At 37.8% G+C, this 21,394-nt stretch overlaps 1 protein-coding gene and 1 long non-coding RNA gene across 2 annotated transcripts in view; one reads left to right on the top strand and one right to left on the bottom strand.

Moving 5' to 3' along the window:
• ITGA8 (integrin subunit alpha 8) overlaps positions 1 to 21,394 on the top strand; it is a 188,952-nt gene that overhangs the window by 37,149 nt on the left and 130,409 nt on the right. Inside the window, exons 5-12 of the mRNA XM_055543891.1 lie at positions 632 to 693; positions 2,214 to 2,259; positions 5,516 to 5,641; positions 7,053 to 7,097; positions 9,504 to 9,547; positions 10,992 to 11,048; positions 13,979 to 14,031; positions 19,382 to 19,587. Coding sequence (XP_055399866.1) covers positions 632 to 693; positions 2,214 to 2,259; positions 5,516 to 5,641; positions 7,053 to 7,097; positions 9,504 to 9,547; positions 10,992 to 11,048; positions 13,979 to 14,031; positions 19,382 to 19,587 — 639 coding nt within the window. The remainder of the gene's footprint in view (positions 1 to 631; positions 694 to 2,213; positions 2,260 to 5,515; positions 5,642 to 7,052; positions 7,098 to 9,503; positions 9,548 to 10,991; positions 11,049 to 13,978; positions 14,032 to 19,381; positions 19,588 to 21,394) is intronic.
• The window catches only part of LOC129625476 (uncharacterized), a 107,988-nt gene that overhangs the window by 50,906 nt on the left and 35,688 nt on the right, over positions 1 to 21,394 (bottom strand). The window lies entirely within an intron of this gene.

The following is a 21,394-nucleotide window of genomic DNA, read 5'->3' as shown; positions in this document are numbered from 1 at the left end:
TTGCATTGCAGAGAGTATAAAATAGGCCATTGCTAGAGAGTGTTCTCTTTTGTGAACCCTAGTGTCCCTGTGAGATGCCTTGTGATCAGAAATTCAATGTCCAAATTTACCTAATGATAATAGAATAATTTGAAGTTCATTTTGTATGAGAGATCATGAAAATTAAAGCTCTCATCAGTGCTCCCGACAGAAAGTATCCACCCACGTGAGCCAGTTTAGCTCTCTTTTTCTTGTAGCATTGCTTCAGTCAGAACACATGGGTGCCCTAGAAATACATTACTGCCATTTGGGAAACTTGGAACATAATTGAGAGAGGGACATATTATTTCTTCAAATAAACATGAGTTGTAAAACCTAGTATCATAACTTCGAGGAACATTATTCCTATTGATCTTAGTATAAAATGACAGTGCCATTTGGGATAAGAAAACAGATTGAACTCTTTAAGAAATTACTTAGAATAAATTTTTAAAATAAGTAATAGAACACATACATTTTAAATTTAGAAGTCTATCGGGAAAACAAGAGAGTATCCTTGTTATTAAAAATATAAAATATATTAAAATTTAATTATTAAAAATATATCTTGGGAATGATAGCATTATATATTTGTATCTTTTGATCATTCCAGGCAATGCTGATCCTGAAGGCCAGGGTTACTGCCAAGCAGGATTTAGTCTGGATTTTTATAAGGTAAATTCTTTTGGTCTTATAGCTTCTAAAATTTATTTTATCTGTTTGATTTTTTTTTTTTTACCCTCTGCCTCTCATTCCCACTTCTATCTACCCCCTAATAACTGCCACCATCAACGGAACATTTAGGTATATAGCTAAACCTGTTTTGGCAATTTCTTTAAATTTTTTTGTTTGTAATAATCTATGCATTATAATAATATGCATTATAATAATCTATGCATGTGATAATCTGTTAATAGAAAAGAAATACACAGGTTGAAAAACAACAGCCTGTTTTTAAATGAAAATTGCAAAAACTTAGTAAAGAAATATGTTTCTAAAAAGATCACAAGAATCTATAATTTTTATCTCAGCTGTAATTGGATGATTAGATTTCACATTACTGTTAAAATTCACATATCCTTTCACAAAATTAAAAACAGAGATATCTAGTAAGAATATTGGAGGCAAAGATGCCGTGGTTTTGAAAAAAATATAAATCTCAACATCTAAAATCTTACTTTCTTTGTCTTGTGTGTTTTTCCCCACTGAAAGTTAAGGATGCAGGATATGGAAGGTGGGGTGATAAGTAAAACGGAAAATTTTTATCTGGAGTTCTGACAGTCTCTCTTGGGAAAGGATGGGTCAATGGCACCCCACTCCAGTACTCTTGCCTGGAAAATCCCATGGATGGAGGAACCTGGTAGGCTGCAGTCCATGGGGTCGCTAAGAGTCTGACATGACTGAGCGACTTCACTTTCACTTTTCACTTTCCTGCATTGGAGAAGGAAATGGCAACCCACTCCAGTGTTCTTCCCTGGAGAATCCCAGGGGCAGGAGAGCCTGGTGGGCTGACGTCTATGGGGTCACACAGAGTCGGACACGACTGAAGTGACTTAGCAGCAGCAGCAGCAGGGAAAGATAGGCATTACTGTGATCTTGAAATAAACAGGAACCAATTTTTCTTTTCATTGCTATAGTCTCGAAAGACCATGTCTGCAGAACTGTGCATCATGAAACATGTAGATCTTTTGCTTACCTGAAAGTGTTAGTTGCTTCAGTCGTGTCCGACTCTTTTGTAACCCCAAGGACTGTAGCCCGCCAGACTCCTCTGTCCATGGAATTCTCCAGGCAAGAATACTGGAGTGGGTTGTCAATTCCTTCTCCAGGGGATCTTTCCAACCCAGGAATCGTACCCAGGTCTTCCACATTGCAGGAAGATTTTTTTACCATCTGAGACACCAGGAAAGCCCTTTGCTTACCTGAGGCAGTGCCAAAAGCCTGAATATATGTATTCTCAGGGGAGAAAGTTTTACTTACCTAATTGAATCTAATTAAAATTATTTAATGTGATAACACATAAATAACAAAGCTATAAAAGGAAAGAAAATGACTTGCATGACTCAGATATAAGGGCCTCTTTTAAAAATTACTTTGTGTATGCAAATTGTCTGGGCAATGCTTATGAACAGTGATTTCTCACCCTTTAAAAAAAAAATCTCAGTTTTTCAATTGTTGTTGCTGTTTCTGTTTTGTAGAATGGAGATCTTATAGTTGGAGGCCCTGGAAGTTTTTATTGGCAAGGTATGTCCTGTTAGCAGAGAAGAAATCCCCTTGGTTGTTTCTAACAAGGAAATGAAACAGAAGTAACATCAAGTGCTGACTTTTTATTATGTTAATTTTATCTCCAAATTGTTAGTTTCTGCAGTGAAGGAAGCATCATTTCATTTTACATTGATACTTTGTGATATAAATGATACTTTACAGTTCTCTGACAACTACATTCCTTTATTCATCAAATGCATATTGAGGCCATGCCAGACTTTGTGCTGGATGCTGAGGATACAGTAATGAGTAGGAACTTGAAGAGGTTACCATCTGGAACTTTTTGGCCAGCCTAATACTTGAGAAACTCCAGGCACAAGACTAGCAAGGAAAGGTATGTCAAGACAGGGCTGTGAGAGCATAGGAGGCTTCTCTGGGGTAGTCCCATGCAGGGGTGTCCTCTGAATGCTGGCTGACAGATGAAATATAACCTGTGCTCTGCAGTGAAAGCACCAAGTCCTAACCACTGGACGACCAGAGAAGTCCCATGAATATGTTTCTGTCTTTTGTAACTGAATAGGTGTAGGTGGATCCCAGTCCCTGAGATGGAGAACACTGGAAGATGGAAGACGATGGGTTGGGAGGGGGCTGGGGAAGGCAGATGATGAGTTTGCTTTTGGTTATGTTGAATATGAACATGTTTGAGATGTCCAAGACTTTTCATGTAAGTATTTAGATGTGTGAGCTTAAACTCAGAGAAGATAGCTAGGCTAAAATAAGAACTAGCATGCTGGTGATAGCTGAAGCCAGGAATGTGAATGGGATGCCTAAGGAGAGATTACAGAGAATACAGACAATTTTGGCTGTCAAGTTTAGAATAAAGATAGAGTAGAATATGAGAGAGATGAATAGTTGAGCGAAGTGTTTTGTTGTTTTTTAATGGAAGACACCTGATAGTGTTTTAAAAGCCAATGTGAAAGATACAGGTGAGATCAATTTACGGTAAAATTTTACATGAAATTACTGTACTGTTTAGCTTAATTCATAAGTATACAGATATGAACATCAAATAATTAACCTTTGAAGTCTTTAAACATTATTTTGTAAACTGGAAAGTAATATACTTTGTGCAGTGGTTGAATAAAATGTGTGTATTTGAAAAGATTTTGTTCTTAATCACTTGATTAATTTCACATAATTCTTTCTTTACATTGAAAAAAGGATATGATCCCAATGATACACTGAAAATCAGCCATACCAAGGGCACAGGGATTTGTCTGAGACAGATACTTTAAATTTTTACTCAGTCTTAAGATTATATCTATAGAAGCAACTAAAGGAAATAAACAAAGACAGTGTGTTCATGGAAAGAGGGAGAGGGTATTCAACTTTTACCCACAGAAAATTGGCACATTCTACAGACATTGTTCAGAAACGCATGTGTAAATACAATCATCTTAATATAAGAGCAGTCATTTCAGTCACGGCCACTTGGAGATAGTTATGGCCTGGTTTAACAGTTTTATTCTTTTGGAACTTCAAACAGAAAGACTGTGGGAATGGGTGAATTCCCAAGGAATAATTTGGCTTTAAATTTAATATTCAGTGTTAGTCTCTTGAAAGCAGTCCTCCAGTTTTCTCCCAAAGAACATGAGATCACACTTTTTCCTTAGATGTCCATAATAAATATGGGAATGCATAAAAGTTTTAGTGGAACATTGCTGGCCGTCTTTTTGATTCATGTCTATCTCAATACAATCGTGTTTCAAGACTTCTTATAGTGAATTTATTTGGGGAGATTAGCCAGTGTTCTTATCATAACAGTGTTGGTGGCTGTGGATTCTCTTTTTGCTAAAACTCTGTATCTCACTGGGCCTCCCTGCTTTCCATTGTCTTACTTTTATGTTTTGTGCTTATATTTTAGCATAAAGTGTGAATGACTTAGAGATTATGTAATTTCTTCCTTTAGCTTAAGCTGATATGTTTTACAATCTATTAACTTAGTAAGTGATTTAGAGCTAATACATCTGTACTCTGAGAGAACATAAAAAGTATTACTAGAAGGCCCAAAAGGACCTTGTTTGTAATGCAGAATATTCCAACAGCAAAACCACGTGACCTTCGTGAATGTACTCAAGCTCTTTCCAGAGGTCCCCAACATTTTTTATGCCAAGGACGGGTTTCATGGAAGACAATTTTCCCACAGACTGGGGGTGGGGGATGGTTTCAGGATGATTTAAGCACAATAGAGTTCACACTCTTAGGAGAATCTAATGCCGCCACTGATCTGACAGGAGGCAGAGCTCAATTGGTAATGTGAGCTATGGAGAGCAGCTATGAATACAGATGAAGCTTCACTTGATATCCTGCCTCTTACCTTGGGCTCAGAGACCCCTACTTTAGGTCAGAGTTGCCCCATCTGTAACAAGATATATTTTGGCTAGATGATCTCAAAGCTAGAGGATGTTTCCTATAGCCAGAACAGTCAAGAATAAAAATTTAGTCACGTAAATTTTGCCTACAGGTGTCTTCACTCTTAGATATGGTTATCATTTGGGTGTGGAAGAAGTATGTAAAGGCAGGAGAAAACAGATACAGTTAAAGGGTACAGGATTAACAGATGCAGACTACTATATGTGAAAAAAATAAGTAACAAGGATATACTGGATAGCACGGAATTATACCCATTATCTTGTACTGATCTCTAAAATATTGAATCACTATGCTGCATGCCTGTAGCTAACATAGTATTGTAAATCAACTATATTTTGATAGAAAGAAGGGGAAGGTGAGACGAATCGGGAGATTAGGATTGACATACATACTCTACCATGTGTAAAACAGATAGCTAGTGGGAAGCTGCCGGCAGCACAGGAAGCTCAGCTCAGTGCTGTGATGACCTAGAGGCGGGGGATGGTGGGCGTGGGGTGGGAAGGAGGTCCTAGAGGGGAGGGGATATTTGTATACACATAGCTGATTCACCTCATTGTACAGCAGAAACTAACACAACATTGAAAGCAATTATACTCCAAGAAGAAAACAGAAAAAAAATGTTATGTAAAAAAATTACATAGTTCATCTTTGGTTCTTCTGTCAGCATGGAAAGCTCTAAGCAACTGCTAGTGACTTTACCTTGCAGTTCTAGAGCAAGGCAGGGAAATTCACTGTCAAAAATGCAAAGCAATCTCATGATCATTTTCAAGAGCATGAGTGTTGTTCAAATGCCTTGTGTCTGCGTGGGGAGGGCCTGACTCGCGCATTCGTTCAATTAACCTATTAATCTGTTTGAGCACAGGTCAGGTGATCACGGCCAGTATTGCAGATATCATTGCAAACTACTCGTTCAAGGATATCCTAAGGAAATTGGCTGGAGAAAAGCAGACAGAAGTGGCTCCAGCTTCCTACGATGACAGTTACCTTGGTGAGATGCATTGCTTGAGATATTTGTGATTTCTCAAAAGACAAGCATATGAAATGTTGAGGCAAATTTTATCCCTCACTCATTTGATAATATATGGCACCTTACGGAAATTTTCTTGCTAGCTTGAAGTGGACTCTTAACTTTCTTGTCTTTTGATTCAGCTGTTACGTATAATCGACATAGTTTGATAGCTATTTTATAGGCTCCCTGACAGTCTATTGTACATAAAATATTGTGCCAGTTGTAGATATTGTGTATCAGTGAGGATGCCCTGTGCTACCTGGGCAAAATGATGGTAGTCTTTCCCAGTTTCTAGAAGGAACAAAAAACTTTCCAGTTGCTGAAATGTTCTCAAAATGTGCAGCCACACAATGCCATTTCATCACTATTGTTTCTTTGGTATTGTAGTGGCATTTTGGTTCCTAATGAACTTTTAAAAAGTGTAGTTCTCTTTTATCACCTTACCTCATTTTAGAGCCAAGTAAAATTCATGGGGAATGATCATCGAAGGTTCAAGTACAAATTGACACTTGCTGTGGGCCCTTGTCACCTACCTCTGCAAGGCTTAAATCATGTGCTGCTGCACTTGCTGACCTTCAACACCCCCCTGAAAGGAGTTCAGGGTGGAGAGCAGAAATGAGGCACTCTATACTCTGGGAAAACTGGCAGAACAAGTCTTCAGATAATTAGATATTCTCAGGAGATGATTTTATGAGCCCCAGTTCCTGTATCTCCTCACATCTAGAAAAGCACGAAATTCCTTCATGGTGACGACTGCTCCTTTTGACTAGCAGAAACCTTCAGTGAAAAATTATGTGCTTGATTGCATATACTCCCCCTTCACCCAAATCACATATATACTGACCTTCCTTCCTAGCTCTTTGGAGCAGTTGCTCAGAGCTATCTGAAATGCTGTCTCCTGAGCTATAGTCCTCATTTTGCCCCAGATAAAACTTAATTTGCAACTCTCACATTGTGCATTTTTCTTAGGTCAGCAAAGGTATTAAGAAGTAGGCCTTGTTGGTGATCAGAAATAGCAAAACCTGAGTGTAAGAGTTAAACTTTTAGAGTAATGATATCTGATTATGATGAATCAGCAGCTCTTGAAATGCAAAGACCACCATTCACACGTAAAGATGGGCAATGGAGCATTCCTACTTCTAAAAGGGACCTCAAAATCCAATCATGTAGCCACACTCAGAAGGCGCAGATCTATTATCCTTCTAAGATTTAGTGTACCTCTTGGCTTGATTAGTTTTTCTCTTTATAGAATTCTAGACTTTTATATTACAGTATTTGTCAGGATTTCTGCACAGAGTAGTGCTATGATAGTTCCTTTGTGTTTCTAGATTATGGATCATTTGTAAAGGCATCAAACGTCTGATTCTCTTGTCTCTTTTCTTTAAAACAGGATATTCAGTTGCTGCTGGGGAATTTACTGGGGACTCTCAGCAAGGTGAGAAACATGGTTGAAATCAAGCCATCTATAAAACATGGGAAAAGTAGAGTGACCTGAAAAAGCTCTTTTAGGAATGTGATTTTTAAATGATTCTGAAACTTTTAATCAACATTACATTTAAATAACTTTATAGCATTGTAGCCATATGAGGCTGCAGGCTCCAAAGTTCCTAGTATGATGGTTGATTTCTATTTTTTTCCCCAAACTTATTTATTTTTTATTGAAGGAAAATTACTTCACAATACATTTCTGTTTTTTAACAAAATTCTGAATGTTTATGGGATGTGAGAAGCAGTGGTTGCCATGTATCTCAGATGGCATAATCACCCTTCATCTTTATTATTTGACAAGTCCGATCCTGAAATAAGTCAACTCCATTTTCTCTGACCATGGTGTCTTTAGGTGCCCATAATAAACATCCATACATGTATCTATACTTGTACCCATGAAGCTGGAATGTAGTGTAAGACCTAGAATCTCTATGCAACACTCAACATCACTATTTGAATGGCTTTTGCAAACTTACTGTGCTTATACCTGAACTCCTGATCATTCCATTTAAACGTGCTCTCCCTTCCATCAGCTCCATCTCAGTAAGTGACAATGCCATCCTCCAAGCTGCTCAAGCGAAATACCTTGCAAGTCAGCCGTGGATTGTGCTCTTTCCTCCACTCCCCACCCTTATCCAATCCATGAGCCAATTCTGCTAACTAAACTCAAAAGACAACCAGAATCTGACTCTCACTTCCTCCACAGCTACCAGTCTCAGGTCTCCATCAACACGTTTGCAGTAACTTCCTAACTGGTTTCCCTGCTCTCATCTTTGCTCTTCCGTAGTCTAGATCCAGTAGGCAACTGGTCCTTTAGGAACAGAAGTCACGTTGTTACTTCTTTGCTGAATGATTCCCCAATTCATTCAGTGTAAATCCTGTCTTCACAATGACCTAAAAGACTCTGTTCATGAGAGCCCATTTACTTTAACCTTATCTCCTTGTCCTTTACTCATCACCCCAGCCATCCTGCCCTCCTTGCTGTTCTTTGAATTCTCCAGACACATGTCTACCTCAGGACCTTTGCATGTGCTGTTCTTTCTGATTAGAACATATGTCTCCCAGATCTCCATAATATTTTACTCCCTCACTTTCTTCAGTTTTCACTAACCTGTCATCTTCTTGCCAAGACCTCCCCAACCACCAGGTAAATCATAATTCCTCCCTCCTCCCAATTTGAGCACCCCCAGTACCATTTTACCTACTTAGTTCTTCTACTCTACACTCATCACCTTCTAACATGACATTTAATGGACTCTACTTTTCAAATTAACTGCCTCTTCCAGCTCAAGTATAAACTTTATGAGAGTAGAGAATTTTGTCTTCATTCCCTGCTGTAGCCTATGGTTGCCTGTCAGTGTTGATTGAATGAGTGAATTTATTGATACTACGTAAAAGTCCAACATCTAAACCCAAATGAATCTTCTCTGATTATTAACACTCCAAGAGCATGAATGCCCAACTCTGCTAGAGTTTAGTATGTGGCGTAGAATTGATGCTATAATTTGTGCTATATATTTAGGAGCACGTTTGAGGAAAGGGAAATTTGAATGGAAGGGGACTTTTTTTCCAAGCTCCCTTCCTTTAAATTAACATTTTAACCCCAAATGAATCAAAGGATAGTTTAGATTTACAGAACTGAGAACTGGAAAGATCTTTGATAATCAATCAGTTCGAACTCCTGTCTTTTGTAGGTGACTGGAAAAAGTTAGGTTCAAGGATTGATCCTGGGTTTATGGAAGACCCAAGGACTAAAACCACAGCCTTCAGAATCTAGAGCCATATCATTGTGCATTGGAACATGCGGCCCCCTTTTCACCAGAGTTGCTTCTTCTATCTCTATTATCAAAGCTTCCTTCTTTGCATACTCTTGGCTACGAGGATGCCCTAGAATTCTGTTCCAGGGCAGCCGGGCTCAATCATTTATGATATGAGGTTTTTCCTTAGGTAACTGAAATTGCTTGAACACTGTCCCTTAGTGGGACAGGAGCTGTTATTTTGTACACTGCCACGGGAGACTAGTTCAGAAGACAGTGAAAGCTGGAGAAACCAGAGTAAGAGGTTTAACCGACAAATCACACACAAATCTGAGAAGGCAGGCTTATGTTCTAGAGGCTGAAACGCATGGGGGCTCTGGTGGAGGCAGGTGATTCTAGAAGTACAACTTTTGAGTCCCCTGTTTTCTTTTTCTGTAGCAGAGGCAAAAGCCAATGCAAAACTGTAACTTCAAACTTCCAGCTGTCTACGTGATCCATGATAGTTACTTATTCAAAAAGTACCATCTTTAGCTGATTTGTTGAATAGCTTTAAAGTAGACTGTGTAATTTACCTTCTAAATGACTTTTCATCACAGAATTGGTTGCTGGAGTTCCAAGAGGCGCACAGAATTTTGGATATGTGAGTACTAAGAATGTTTATAGGATATTTTGCATATGTGCAAAGAATCATTTTTTTTTTTAATCATTTTAAAGATTTAAATCTTTGAAATCTTTTAAAGTGCCCTTAAAGATCCACACTTGTTTGCTTATGCAAAGGGAGGCTAGATTCTTTTCTGATCCATGTATAGGATCAACTCCATCATTTGTGGGACCCAGTGTGAAGTGAAAATGCCTGGCCCCTTGTTTGAAATTCTTAAGGATTTCAGGACAGTGACAGCTGGGCTATCCAAAGGATAGGACTCGTCCGAGTGTAGGGCCCTGCCTGACTGCACAGGTCACATACCCATGAAGTTAGCCCTGTCCTTGTGCATAATTTGGGAGTAATTGCCGAGGATCCCATTGTTGACATGATCAGCATTTTAATATGCCTCACACAGTAGACACAACAAGGTCGATTGTTATGTCACTAGTGTATTAGTTTTCAAGGGCTGTCATAAGAAATGACCCCTCATTGGGTGGCTGATAACAACGTAAATTTGTTCTCTCCCAGTTCAGGAGGCTGGAAATCTGAAGTCAAGGTGTGACGGCCAGGTCGTGCTCCCTCCCACACACACGGGGGAGGACTCTTCCCGCCTCTTCCGGCCTCTGGTGGCTCTGCCTTCGCTTGGCGTGTGGCAGCTTCACCCCATCTCTGCCCTGGCCTCCGTGTGGTCTTCCTCCATCTATGTCTGTGTGCCCTCTCCTCCTTTTATAAGGACGCCTGTCGTTGGACAGGGCCCACCCTAAAGCCACTATGATTTCATTTCAAGATCCTTAACTTTACTTATTTCTGTAGAGACCCATAAGTTCATCTTCCAAAGTTCTGGACAGATATGAATTTTGGAGGGCTACTATTCACACCCATTACACTAGTTGCCATAAAAATAGGAAAAGGAACATAAATAGATCTTATGAAAAGAAAAGCATTTCAAATACTTTTTAAAAGTCTGGTCAGCTTGTAATAACTATAGATTTTAGGCTGGCTGGTTAGAATTGAAAAGGAATATTTTTGCTATATGTATAACACTTTCAAATTTCTTTTTTTTTTTTTTGCAAGAAGCCATAATCATCAATGTCCCATAATAACATATGTTCAGAAATGAAATTTAGACTAAATTTTTGATTAGATTAACTGACCATCAAATTAGTTGCTCTCAGCATTCTTGAATTCAAATATAATTTCTTTACATCCAATTAGTGACTGTGCATTCTGTCTGAAAGGATTCCAGAAACCATGAATAAAAAGTTCAATTGCATTTTTTTAAAAGATCATTCTATGGGCTTACTTTTTTTTTTTTTTAACATATACAGCTAACCATTTATGACTTTTCACAAACATTTATAAATGATTTAAGTTATACTTTTAAAAAAGTTCTCCAGTTCTATACCAAATGAAATAACCTATCTAATTTCTCTGATTTCAGGTTTCAATCATTAACTCTACAGATATGACCTTTATACAGAATTTCACTGGTAAACAGGTAAAGACATTTTAATGTCAAATAGTGAATGTCACTCTGCACTATTATATATTCATATTATTCATTCATAAAATAAATATTTACCTAGTACTTACTATGTTCTAGAAACTCTTCTAAGTACTAGGAGTATAACCATGTATCAGACAAGATCCCAACTCTAACGCAGCGCTACAGGGGAGGCAGTTGAGGAGATAACAGTTAATTAATAAACAAGTATGTGCCCATGATGATTTCAGATACTGCTAGGTGATATAAAGGCAGAATATGCTCCCTAAAAGCTAGTGGGAAGTTGCTATATAGCACACAGAGCTTTGTGTGACCTAAATGGATGAGATGGGGCGTGGAATGGGAGGGTGGTCCAAGAGGGAGGGGATATATATACACATACAGCTGATTTCCTTCATCATACAACAGAGACTAACACAATATTGTAAAACAGCTATACCCTAATTAATTTTCCAAAAAGCCACTAATTGCTGAAATCTGAGAATAGTCCTATTATGTTGCAGTCCTGTATGTAATCTGCCTGGTGATTAGTTCTGGGTACCCGCCTTCCCTCTGAGAAGACACAAGCTTCTTCTAGTTTTCCACATATTGGTCAGAGTCAATGGGTTTATACTCTTCTCCTGCCCTCATAGTAAATGGAATCCTCACCAACCCCAAAAATATATGGAAGATGACAAAGTCTCTGATTCTGGTCCCTTCCTCCCAGGGACTAGATTTTTGCCCCTTAACCACTGTCAGTGGCTAAGGTCTTATTATCAATGGGTCAATTCTCTGAAAGCAGGCTGCTGGTATCCTGATGACCTGGGGTCACACTTCATTCCCCACTCTGGGTTTTCCTGGGTCTTATGACCTGTTGAAATTTGTCACATTTTTTTTTAAAGGATGAATGTGGCCCTGTTGTGTTAGGGAGGCAATTCTGAACTGAGTTAGTCTCTCTAGGCCACCAACTTTCTCTCCTAACCACCAACCCAGGTTCTGGAACTTCTAGAAGCCTCACATTTGAATCTGGCCAAGTGACTGTCTTGGCCTGCTGGATCCCAGGAGGATCCAGGTTTAAGATCCTGAAATGCTCAGCTCTTAGCTAGACACAGAAATTTGGAATCATATATTTGTCAAGCAATTTTGATAGTTTTTTGTTAAGAATACAGAGCATTTTTGACTTTTCTACCCCAATTGGGGCTTTAGTCTATCCATGACTGTGCAGTTTTCAACAAAGCATTTAACAATGTCTCTCACGAGACCCTTGTGGCAAATATAGATATATAAGGTTGTGATGATTGTGCAGTTGGGTGAATTTATACATTTTGAACAACTGTTTTCAAGTGGCGATAATTAATGGTGTATGAAAATACGGCAAGACTTCTCTCTTGTCTTTTTGTTTTACATTTTTACCATTAAAAACTCCTTAAACATTGTTAAATTTGGCCTTTCTGTAACTTTTCATCCTCAATACCACCTAGTTATTCAATCTTGAACCTCAGAATTTAATACATAAATGATCAAATTCCTCTGAGTGAGGTCACACAGTGCCACACAGGAATAGGAATTTCACTACATGTGTGCGGATTAAAGAAAAGACACGGGAGAACTGAATTACTGCATGACACAGTCAAATGAGGCATTCATTTCCTCAACAAAGAGAATTTTGCACTTGGTACCCGGGGCTTAGTCCATAAAAATACTGTAGACTGGATGGCTAAAGCAACAAACATTTATTTCTCATGGTTCTGGAGTCTGAGAAGTCTAAGATCAAAGGGTAGTCAGATTTTGTGTCTGGTGAGAGCCTGCTTCCTGGCTCACAGCCATCTTCTCGCTATGTCCTCATGTGGAGGAAGGGACAAGGCAGCTCTGTGGAGTTCCTTCTCTATGGACACTCATCCCGTTCATGAGGGCTCCACCCTCATGACCTAATTACCTCCCGAAGGCCCCACCTCCTATAACAACTGTATATGTTTGGAATAGAGAAAAGAGGTGGCAGAATTAAATTATTGTGTTATACTTGTTAACTCATCTATTTATTTCTTTTGCAAAGAGTATCTGGCACCTACCCTGAGTTACACCTGGTCAGACAATGCAGATACAAGAGTGAACAACACAGACCAAGATCTCTGCCTTCCATGGAGCACACTTTACTGTAGACTACAGGCTGATTAAATTTGGAGGTGATCGGAGGCTAAGTAAGCTAAGGCGTTGGATGGCAGATGTGGAAATGAAAAACCCTGGCAGGCAAAAACTATGGGCCAAGTCTGAAAAGATTATAAATCTTGAAAGCATAGGTTGAAAAACAAAAATATAAGAGCTAGAATGTGGAGAGATTAAGTATACTGGTCACACTCACAAACAACTTAGAAACCTTAACAGACTCAGTTTGAATTGATACTGAGACATGGTTTAGCCCCAAATGAAAACCTTTTTATGCTTCAGTTGCACAAAGAGACCAAAGTAGAGAGTGTCTGTCCTACTTAACTTCTGTCAGTGTGCTCACGGGGTGTCATCTTTTCTTTGGTATCACGTATCTGTAAGCAAGATGGTGAGCTGCAATCATTTCCATGTGAGATTTCATATGGAAATGGAATTAGATCTTTTCTGTGATGTTCAAGATTGCAGAACTAGGCAGGAGGATTGAGGACTAGATATTATAGAAGGACCAGTTTTAGCAAAAAGTATTCTAAAAGTTATCTGCAAATTGAATGGATTGATTGTTGAACATCTCCAGAGGTTGTCCGAGCAGATGTCCGGGCTGCTGTGAGGAGCATTATGCGTTAGGTCAGGGGTTAAACTAAATGACTCTAAGACTCTGTCCATGTCTAAGGGTCTATGAATTTAAATGCAAAAGATGTGCTGCAATGTGGCTAATCTTTCAGGGAAAATTGAGACATGACTTTTTGAACACAAAATATGTTATTTATGGTTTTCCCTTGCAGATGGCATCTTATTTTGGATATACAGTTGCAGTATCAGATGTTAACAATGATGGGTAAGTTTATAAGAACTTCCTCACTCAATGAATATTATAGTCATCCTTAAAGAAGTTATGTTTTTTTCCTTCATGAAATACATCCTTCTATATTTCCTCAACAAAACAGAGGCTCTCTTGTTTTTTTTTTTTCTTGTTGTTGTTTTTTAGTTCAGGGCAAGAGGATATAACTACTGAAGAACTCTCTATCATCCTTTTTAATGTCTTCACCACATCTGCACTTCTAAGAAAACACTATTTTACTTAGTTTTATCTTTAATTTCATGAATTGAATAGTCCTTGGCCATTTGAAATCCATAGCCATTGAGGAATTTGCTCATCTCTCTTTTTAGCACATGATTCATTCATAAAATATTTGCACATAAATATTATTTCTCCTGTTATTGCATACTAGAGACATCCATGCAGAAGATAAAATAATAATGCTATTTTTTCAGATTATGGCAGTAAATTACAATTGAACTTGGATCAAACAGCATGATAAATTATGGTTGTGTTTAAGTCATTACTTCAAAGAAACTTATTATTAAGCATCTCTCTGATCCACTAAAAGCACCTGACAAATTAAACAAATGATTAAATAAGAAAACCAATAAATTGAGATGAACTGATTATCCATCCAACAAGTATTGTTGGAGCACCTACTATATGCCAGACATAGTTCTTGGGTGCTCAGAATGTAGCGATGAATAAGAAAGAATAGGGCTCTGCTTTCATGGAGCTTACATTTTCATAAGAACCACAGCTCTGAAAAATCTGAACTGTGTTCCCAGATCTGGGTTAAGCACTTTAGATACATCACTGATAGACATTAGCTATGACCTCGGTATAGCTAGAAATGAACTTTATTTATTATGTGATGCCCTGTGATTGGAGATAAGTTTGGTAACTTTTGTATCTTTTGGAAAATATCTTTTTATTATTCTTTCATTTAACATATATCTGTTGAGCATCCTTTAAACACCAGCTCTGTTCTAGCACTTAAACCTGTGTTTAAGTCTTTACTCTGTTTTGGCTTTGATGAGAATCTGTTTATTAAATGTGCATTTTATTAGTTTCCATTATTTTTATAAAGAAATGCAGACTTCTACTTTACAAAAATATAAAATCATAATTTCAGTTATTTTCACCCAAAGAACTTTAATATTGTCCTTAATGATGCTAAAAGAATTGGTTATCAATGGTTTTTAATGTCATGGCCTATAAGAAAAATCAGTTTGTTGGATTATATTAAAACTAAGCATACTAGGCTTCTGTCATTAGTTTAACTCATAAATAATTTTAGAGAGTCTCTAATTCCTACAATTTTTTAAATTCACAAAGCCCTTTCTAGCTTTCCCAGCATTTATCAGTGATTAAGGAATGATAAGTGAACACTATTTAGCAGAGTTCCATACTAGAATTGAAATTTAATTCTTATTCTTTACCCAATCTCTAATTTTCCCAAATCTTTCAAGTCCTGAACCCGAGTGAATGTTGTGCAGTGACTCAGACTAGGGTTAAGAATATCACCGAGCTAATTGACCATTCACGGTTCAGAAGTTAGGACCCAGGTTCTGTGGGATTGAAGCAGACTTTCCTTTCTCCATCTGAGGGATAATTAAGTACTAGTGTATGTGAGATCACCTAATAAACACGTCATCCTGTCTATTCACTACACAACAAAAGCAAAGTCCCTACAAATGCTCCAAAATCCACCACTGGGGAAAAAAGGTGGTGTCATTAACTAATGTAACCAAATTAATAAACTGGTGAGGATTTCCCCAGTATCTTTTTTAAAGAAACACCCAGGTATCAGAAGTAGACTTCAAAAATTTAGACTAAACAGTTGTGTGCATGCTGATTGGTCATTGATAGGGTCAAGCCTGGGACTGTTTTGAAAATATTCACAAGCTGCTGAAATTAATTTCAGTTTAGTTATCTTAAAACAGCCAGAGCAGTGAAGTCTTTCTGTGTAAACTCTGTTAGGAATTTCTGGACAAACTTAACAACAAAGGGAGATAGTATTTTCCTCTTGAACTTAAGCAGATCTGTTTTTTATTTTCTTATGGCTTTTTGACCCTTTTAGTATTTATACTATTTCAGAAATTCACAGAAATACAATTTAATCCATTGGATTGTTCTAGCCTCGGCAGATCTCAAAGGAACTAAATTTAGAGATTCTTAGCAGTTGGTTAACTTGAGAGCACTTTAGAGAAAATTTATATGAAAGGAAGCAGCTTTGAGTAACTGTGTTTTGGTGCCAGATTTAGTCCAAGTAGATTCTCTCAAAGAGGAGAAATCTTTATGATGTGATTAAGTAGAAAATCTAGAAAATTAAAGCATAAAGAAGCTGCAGACTAAATTGATTTCTGTAATGTAATTGATAAGCCATATTAGTTTTTGCCTGTCATAAAATAATTATATTGATTAGATATCAATTCTAATATAAAGCCTCCTAACCTGCCTTCTCTTAATAAATAACTACATTCTGAAAATCAGTCTTGGGTATTAGCATACACTAAGAACTGTTGAGAAAGAAGAAGAAATGGAAAATGTTATGGGTTAAAGTTAAATCAACATATTAAATGCTATTTGGCTGTAGAAAACTTAAATTCAGATTCTTCATAATGAATATTCTCATTGATGGGTTCCCTCATCCCCCCTCTCTCAGTATATTTATGCTTTTCTCTTCAGAAAAATATTTATAATGTTTTGCCTCTAACAACACATGAAAGGATGAGAACCTGTGTCTTACATTATATTGTTAGAGTGAACATAATACTTTTTTAGACATAAAAAAGAGACACAAATAAATGCATAGAAACTGAAAGAGAACTATGCTCAAATATTAGACAATTCAGATAAGATGAAGTTTAGTGTATATATCCTACTTTTATACCTTAGATCTCATCCAAACCACCAACATGACCCAAGCAGAGAAAGTGGCTTTTAGTGAAAACCTCATCATAAATAGTATTTCTTCATCATTGTTCTTTTTTGAGATTATATAATCTTATATATATATATATATATTATATATTTTTAGAATAGTACCCAGCTGTTATACAGCTGCTTTTTCAGAAGTTCAGTAAAAGCATCCTTACTAATAAATATTGTTAAACTTTAAACTTGAATTGAGTCTATTCAAAAAAAGGATTTGAAAAATAAATTTTGAAATAGCCTAATAGCATGCATGGCCTACTGCAATAGTTTTTCAATGGCTTTTTGGCCTGTGGGTTCATAATTAGAAATACATTTGACATTGCAACCCAGTATACACACACAACTGAAACAGAAGGTTTCATGGAACAGTACTTACTCTTATGTGCAATGAATTCACTCATATTTTCTATTTCATTTTTCAAAATTGCTTGTCAAGACCCATTATATTGATTTCACAATTCACTGCTGCTGCTGCTGCTAAGTTGCTTCGGTCGTGTCTGACTCTGTGTGACCCCATAGACGACAGCCCACCAGGCTCCCCCATCCCTGGGATTCTCCAAGCAAGAACACTGGAGTGGGTTGCCATTTCCTTCTCCAATGCGTGGAAGTGAAAAGTGAAAGTGAAGTCGCTCAGTCCTGTCTGACTCTCAGCGACCCCATGGACTGCAGCCTACCAGGCTCCTCCATCCATGGGATTTGCCAGGCAAGCGTACTGAAGTGGGGTGCCATTGCCTTCTCCTCACAATTCACTAATGAGTTGTAAATCAAGATTTTAAAACACCAGCCTAAACAATAATATATATTGTGACAGTTAAGTAGTATTATTGTTAACATAATTTTGGCACTAAGTGCAAAATATTCTACAAGGCACATTGAACCAATTGAATCCAAGACAGTTATTGTCTCTCAGCTTTATGAGAACACAATTATAAATTGAGAACAAATGTCTTTCTCCTTTTTGGCGTTTAGAACATTTTAGAAGACTTACACTTAAATATCTAGGGAACTGTATCTCTATGAAAATAAATCAATGTTGTCATACTCCTCCAAGAATCCAAAGATTGCACGGATGTGCTAATCTTTCACAATGATAGGTCGAATAATTTTGCATTTCTAGAACTCCCCAGTGTTGGCGGTGAGAAACACAGTAAGGCAATGTGTCAGTCCCCTGTCATGTTATATCCTCAGGGACCAATTGTATGGCTTTGTTCCTTCTTTGGAGAATGGGAAAATGGTCCCCATCAATCTCAGCACTAGAGGACCAGGGGATTTAGATGTCTTTGAACTTCAAGGCAGCGGCGCACACAATTAGGTGTTTAACAAATACCTCTTTATCCTGGCAATAATAATAACAGAAATACAAAAAATAACAAATAGCTCTTCATCCTGGCAATAATAATAACAGAAATTTTAAAAATAAATAAATAAGAAATTAAACATTTTCCTCCAAGGAAAATCCCAAAGCTTGGAACAACCCCAATCCCTACCTCCCTCTTGGCCCAGACCATGGAAGCAGAGTGAGAAAATGCATTTGGAATAGTTTTAAGAAAGTATTTTACCTAGTGGCTCAGTTGGTAAAGAATCCACCTGCAGTGCAAGAGATGCAGGTTCGATCCCTGGAAAAGGAAAATGGCAACCCACTGGGAAGATCCCCTGGAAAAAGGAAATGGCAACTCACTCCACTATTCTTGCCTGGGAAATCCCATGGACAGAGAAGCCTGCCCGGCTATACTCCACGCGGTCACAAGAGTCAGACACGACTGAGAGACTAAACTACCACCACCACCACCAGCAATCGACTGCTATTTCTTTCTTGAAATGTTATCAGTCTGAAAAATTATCTACTAGTTTTCTGTGGTAATATCTACTTTCACAAAGGAAAAACCTAAATTTGTATTTGGGAGGAAAATTTTATTTTCTGCCTTTTTAGTTAGTATGAGAACCTTTTCTGGCCTCTGTTTTATTTAAATGGAGGTGCCAAAAGAAAAGAGGAGGATAGGCTTTATTTTAAACCTTATCACTGCAAGAAAACTTCATAATATAAATGTACAATTAAATAAATTGTGGACAAATTTTCATCCATGTTTTCAAAAACCTAGTTAGGTCTTTCTGATATGTTTTACTTGTGTAAGTATGTTTCCTGGAAATAGGCTAAAAAGCTGAAAAGAGTGAAATATCTGTGGTTTTCTTAAAGTAGTCATTTTTAACATAGTTTGAAAGGTTCAATGTGATAATTCAGCAACTCTTATTTTCTTACGGCATTCTATTCTGAAGACATAACAAAGCAATGAAAGAAATATGATGACTGTAAAATGTCTCCTGGAAAAGGAAATAAACCAGTGGAAATGTACTTGTCTCATTGATTAGAAGTCTACCCAAAAGCAACTCATGTCTGTGCTGTTCTCTCTCTCTCTGGTCCCTGCAGGATGGATGACATACTGATTGGGGCACCTCTCTTTATGGAACGTGAATTTGAGAGCAGCCCCAGAGAGGTAGGGCAAGTTTATCTGTATCTGCAAGAGAGCGCCCTCGTCTTCAGAGACCCGCAGGTGCTCGCAGGCACCGAGGTTTTCGGGAGATTCGGCAGTGCTGTGGCACATTTAGGAGACCTGAACCAAGATGGATACAATGGTAATTTACACCACTGCACGGAAATTACTTATGTGCCTTAAGATCATGTTACTGTTACATGAAGCAAGCAACAGATTTCACGGTGCTATATGTGAAACAGTTCTTATGATTGGTCTTTAATAAATTATCTAAAATTTCAAGGTAATTTAAACTTTATTTAGTTTGGGCTAATATAGATGTTGGGGCTTCCCAGATGGCTCAGTGGTAAAGAATCCACCTGCCAATGCAGAAGACGCAAGAGATGTGGGTTTGATCCCTGGGTCAGGAAGATCCTCTGGCGGGGGAAATGGCAACCCAATCCAGTATTCTTGCCTGGAAAATTCCATGGACAGAGGAGCCTGGCCCAGGGATCAAACTTAGAATGCCTTCTAAGTACCCTCTTCTCAGTAAAACATGACAGCTCACACAAAATTTTGCATACATTTTCAGGACCTTTAAATTAAGGACCAAGGTATAATGGGTTTCTTGACATTCAAGGGAGTAACAGGATTTTGCTCCAACAAAAGAGCTTAGGGAGTAGTCTCATCAAATCAAAGTATTTATTAATACCTTTGGCACATGGTCATGTACTTTTATGATTTCTTTGAAAAAACATGTCTCAGCAATGTATGGTAACTTTTAAAGCACCATAAAACATAAAGGCATATTAAAAGCTCAAGGTTCCAGGGAAATTTTTTTAAAAAAAGACAAGTTCATCTTCAACTGATTTGTTGCTTTCGAAAACTGCCCTATTCCTGAACACCAAATGAAGTAAATAATGCTAAATTATTGGTGGAATCATCTTTTTCATTCTCTTCTCTTCTTTTTGTCTTTTCTCTCAAACCTTTAATGATACTTTTAAGAGCTAAGAGAGACATTTCTAATGACCTAAAAGGGTTTCTGACTCTCTGAGCCTTGGTATCTCTAAAATGATGCCAAAATGGGATGAAACCAGGGGACAGATGTCAACTCATGGACTCAGAGGATATGAGAAATGTACCCCTTTCCATCTACCATGTGAGAATATATTTATTTTCTGCAACAGGCTGAGTTTTTTGAGAGTTTATCCTTACCTGTTAAGTGAAAGTGGATTTATGATCCTTGTTATATAGTAAAAATCAATTTACAATTTATGTAGTCTTATCAGACTTACTTAGGAACAAAGATAAATAGATGACAAAATGAGGATGCGCAGTGATGTCTGTGGCACAGAATTGTTATGCTATTGTGTTATTGCTGCTCTTTTTCATGTAAACCTAAGTAGTTAGGTGCATTGTTTAGAACAATCCTGTTGAACAGGATAGGATTTTCAGTTAGTTAGGTGCATTGTTTAGAACAATCCTGTTGAACACAGAAGGTCATTTTCATTTAATGCTAAGTTTAAGTGGGAGACAGTCAATAGGGCTCTTTCCCAGTTTCTCAGAGGCCTTGACTATGAAATAAATCTTGCCTACATCATGGGATGATGTCATCATTCAAGAATGTAATCTTTGTGAAAGAAGATGTTTCTTTCTTTTAACAAGAAACTCTAAGTACCCTGCAAATGTGCCTCAACTGCTCTATCCAGCCCAGTGCCAGCCTGACCCAGCTCTTCCCCATCCCTTACTAAGTTTCCACGTAGACCACCCTCTGGCTGCTCTTCAGGTGGGCCAAGCTCCTTGCATCCCTGGGCCTTTATACAGTCTTCCCTTTTTCTTGGACTGCTTTTCCTTCTGATTCCACATGGTTCATTTCATCTTGTCCCCAGACTTCAGTTTCTAGGTCAACCTTATAGACACCTTGTCTGAACACTTCATCTAAAATAAGAATCCAGTCACTCTCCATCACA

Source organism: Bubalus kerabau, chromosome 13 (assembly GCF_029407905.1).
Source record: "Bubalus kerabau isolate K-KA32 ecotype Philippines breed swamp buffalo chromosome 13, PCC_UOA_SB_1v2, whole genome shotgun sequence".
NCBI classification, from domain to species: Eukaryota; Metazoa; Chordata; class Mammalia; order Artiodactyla; family Bovidae; genus Bubalus; species Bubalus kerabau.
The sequence above is the reverse complement of the archived record's forward strand: the minus strand, read 5'-3'. Positions and strand labels throughout refer to the sequence as shown.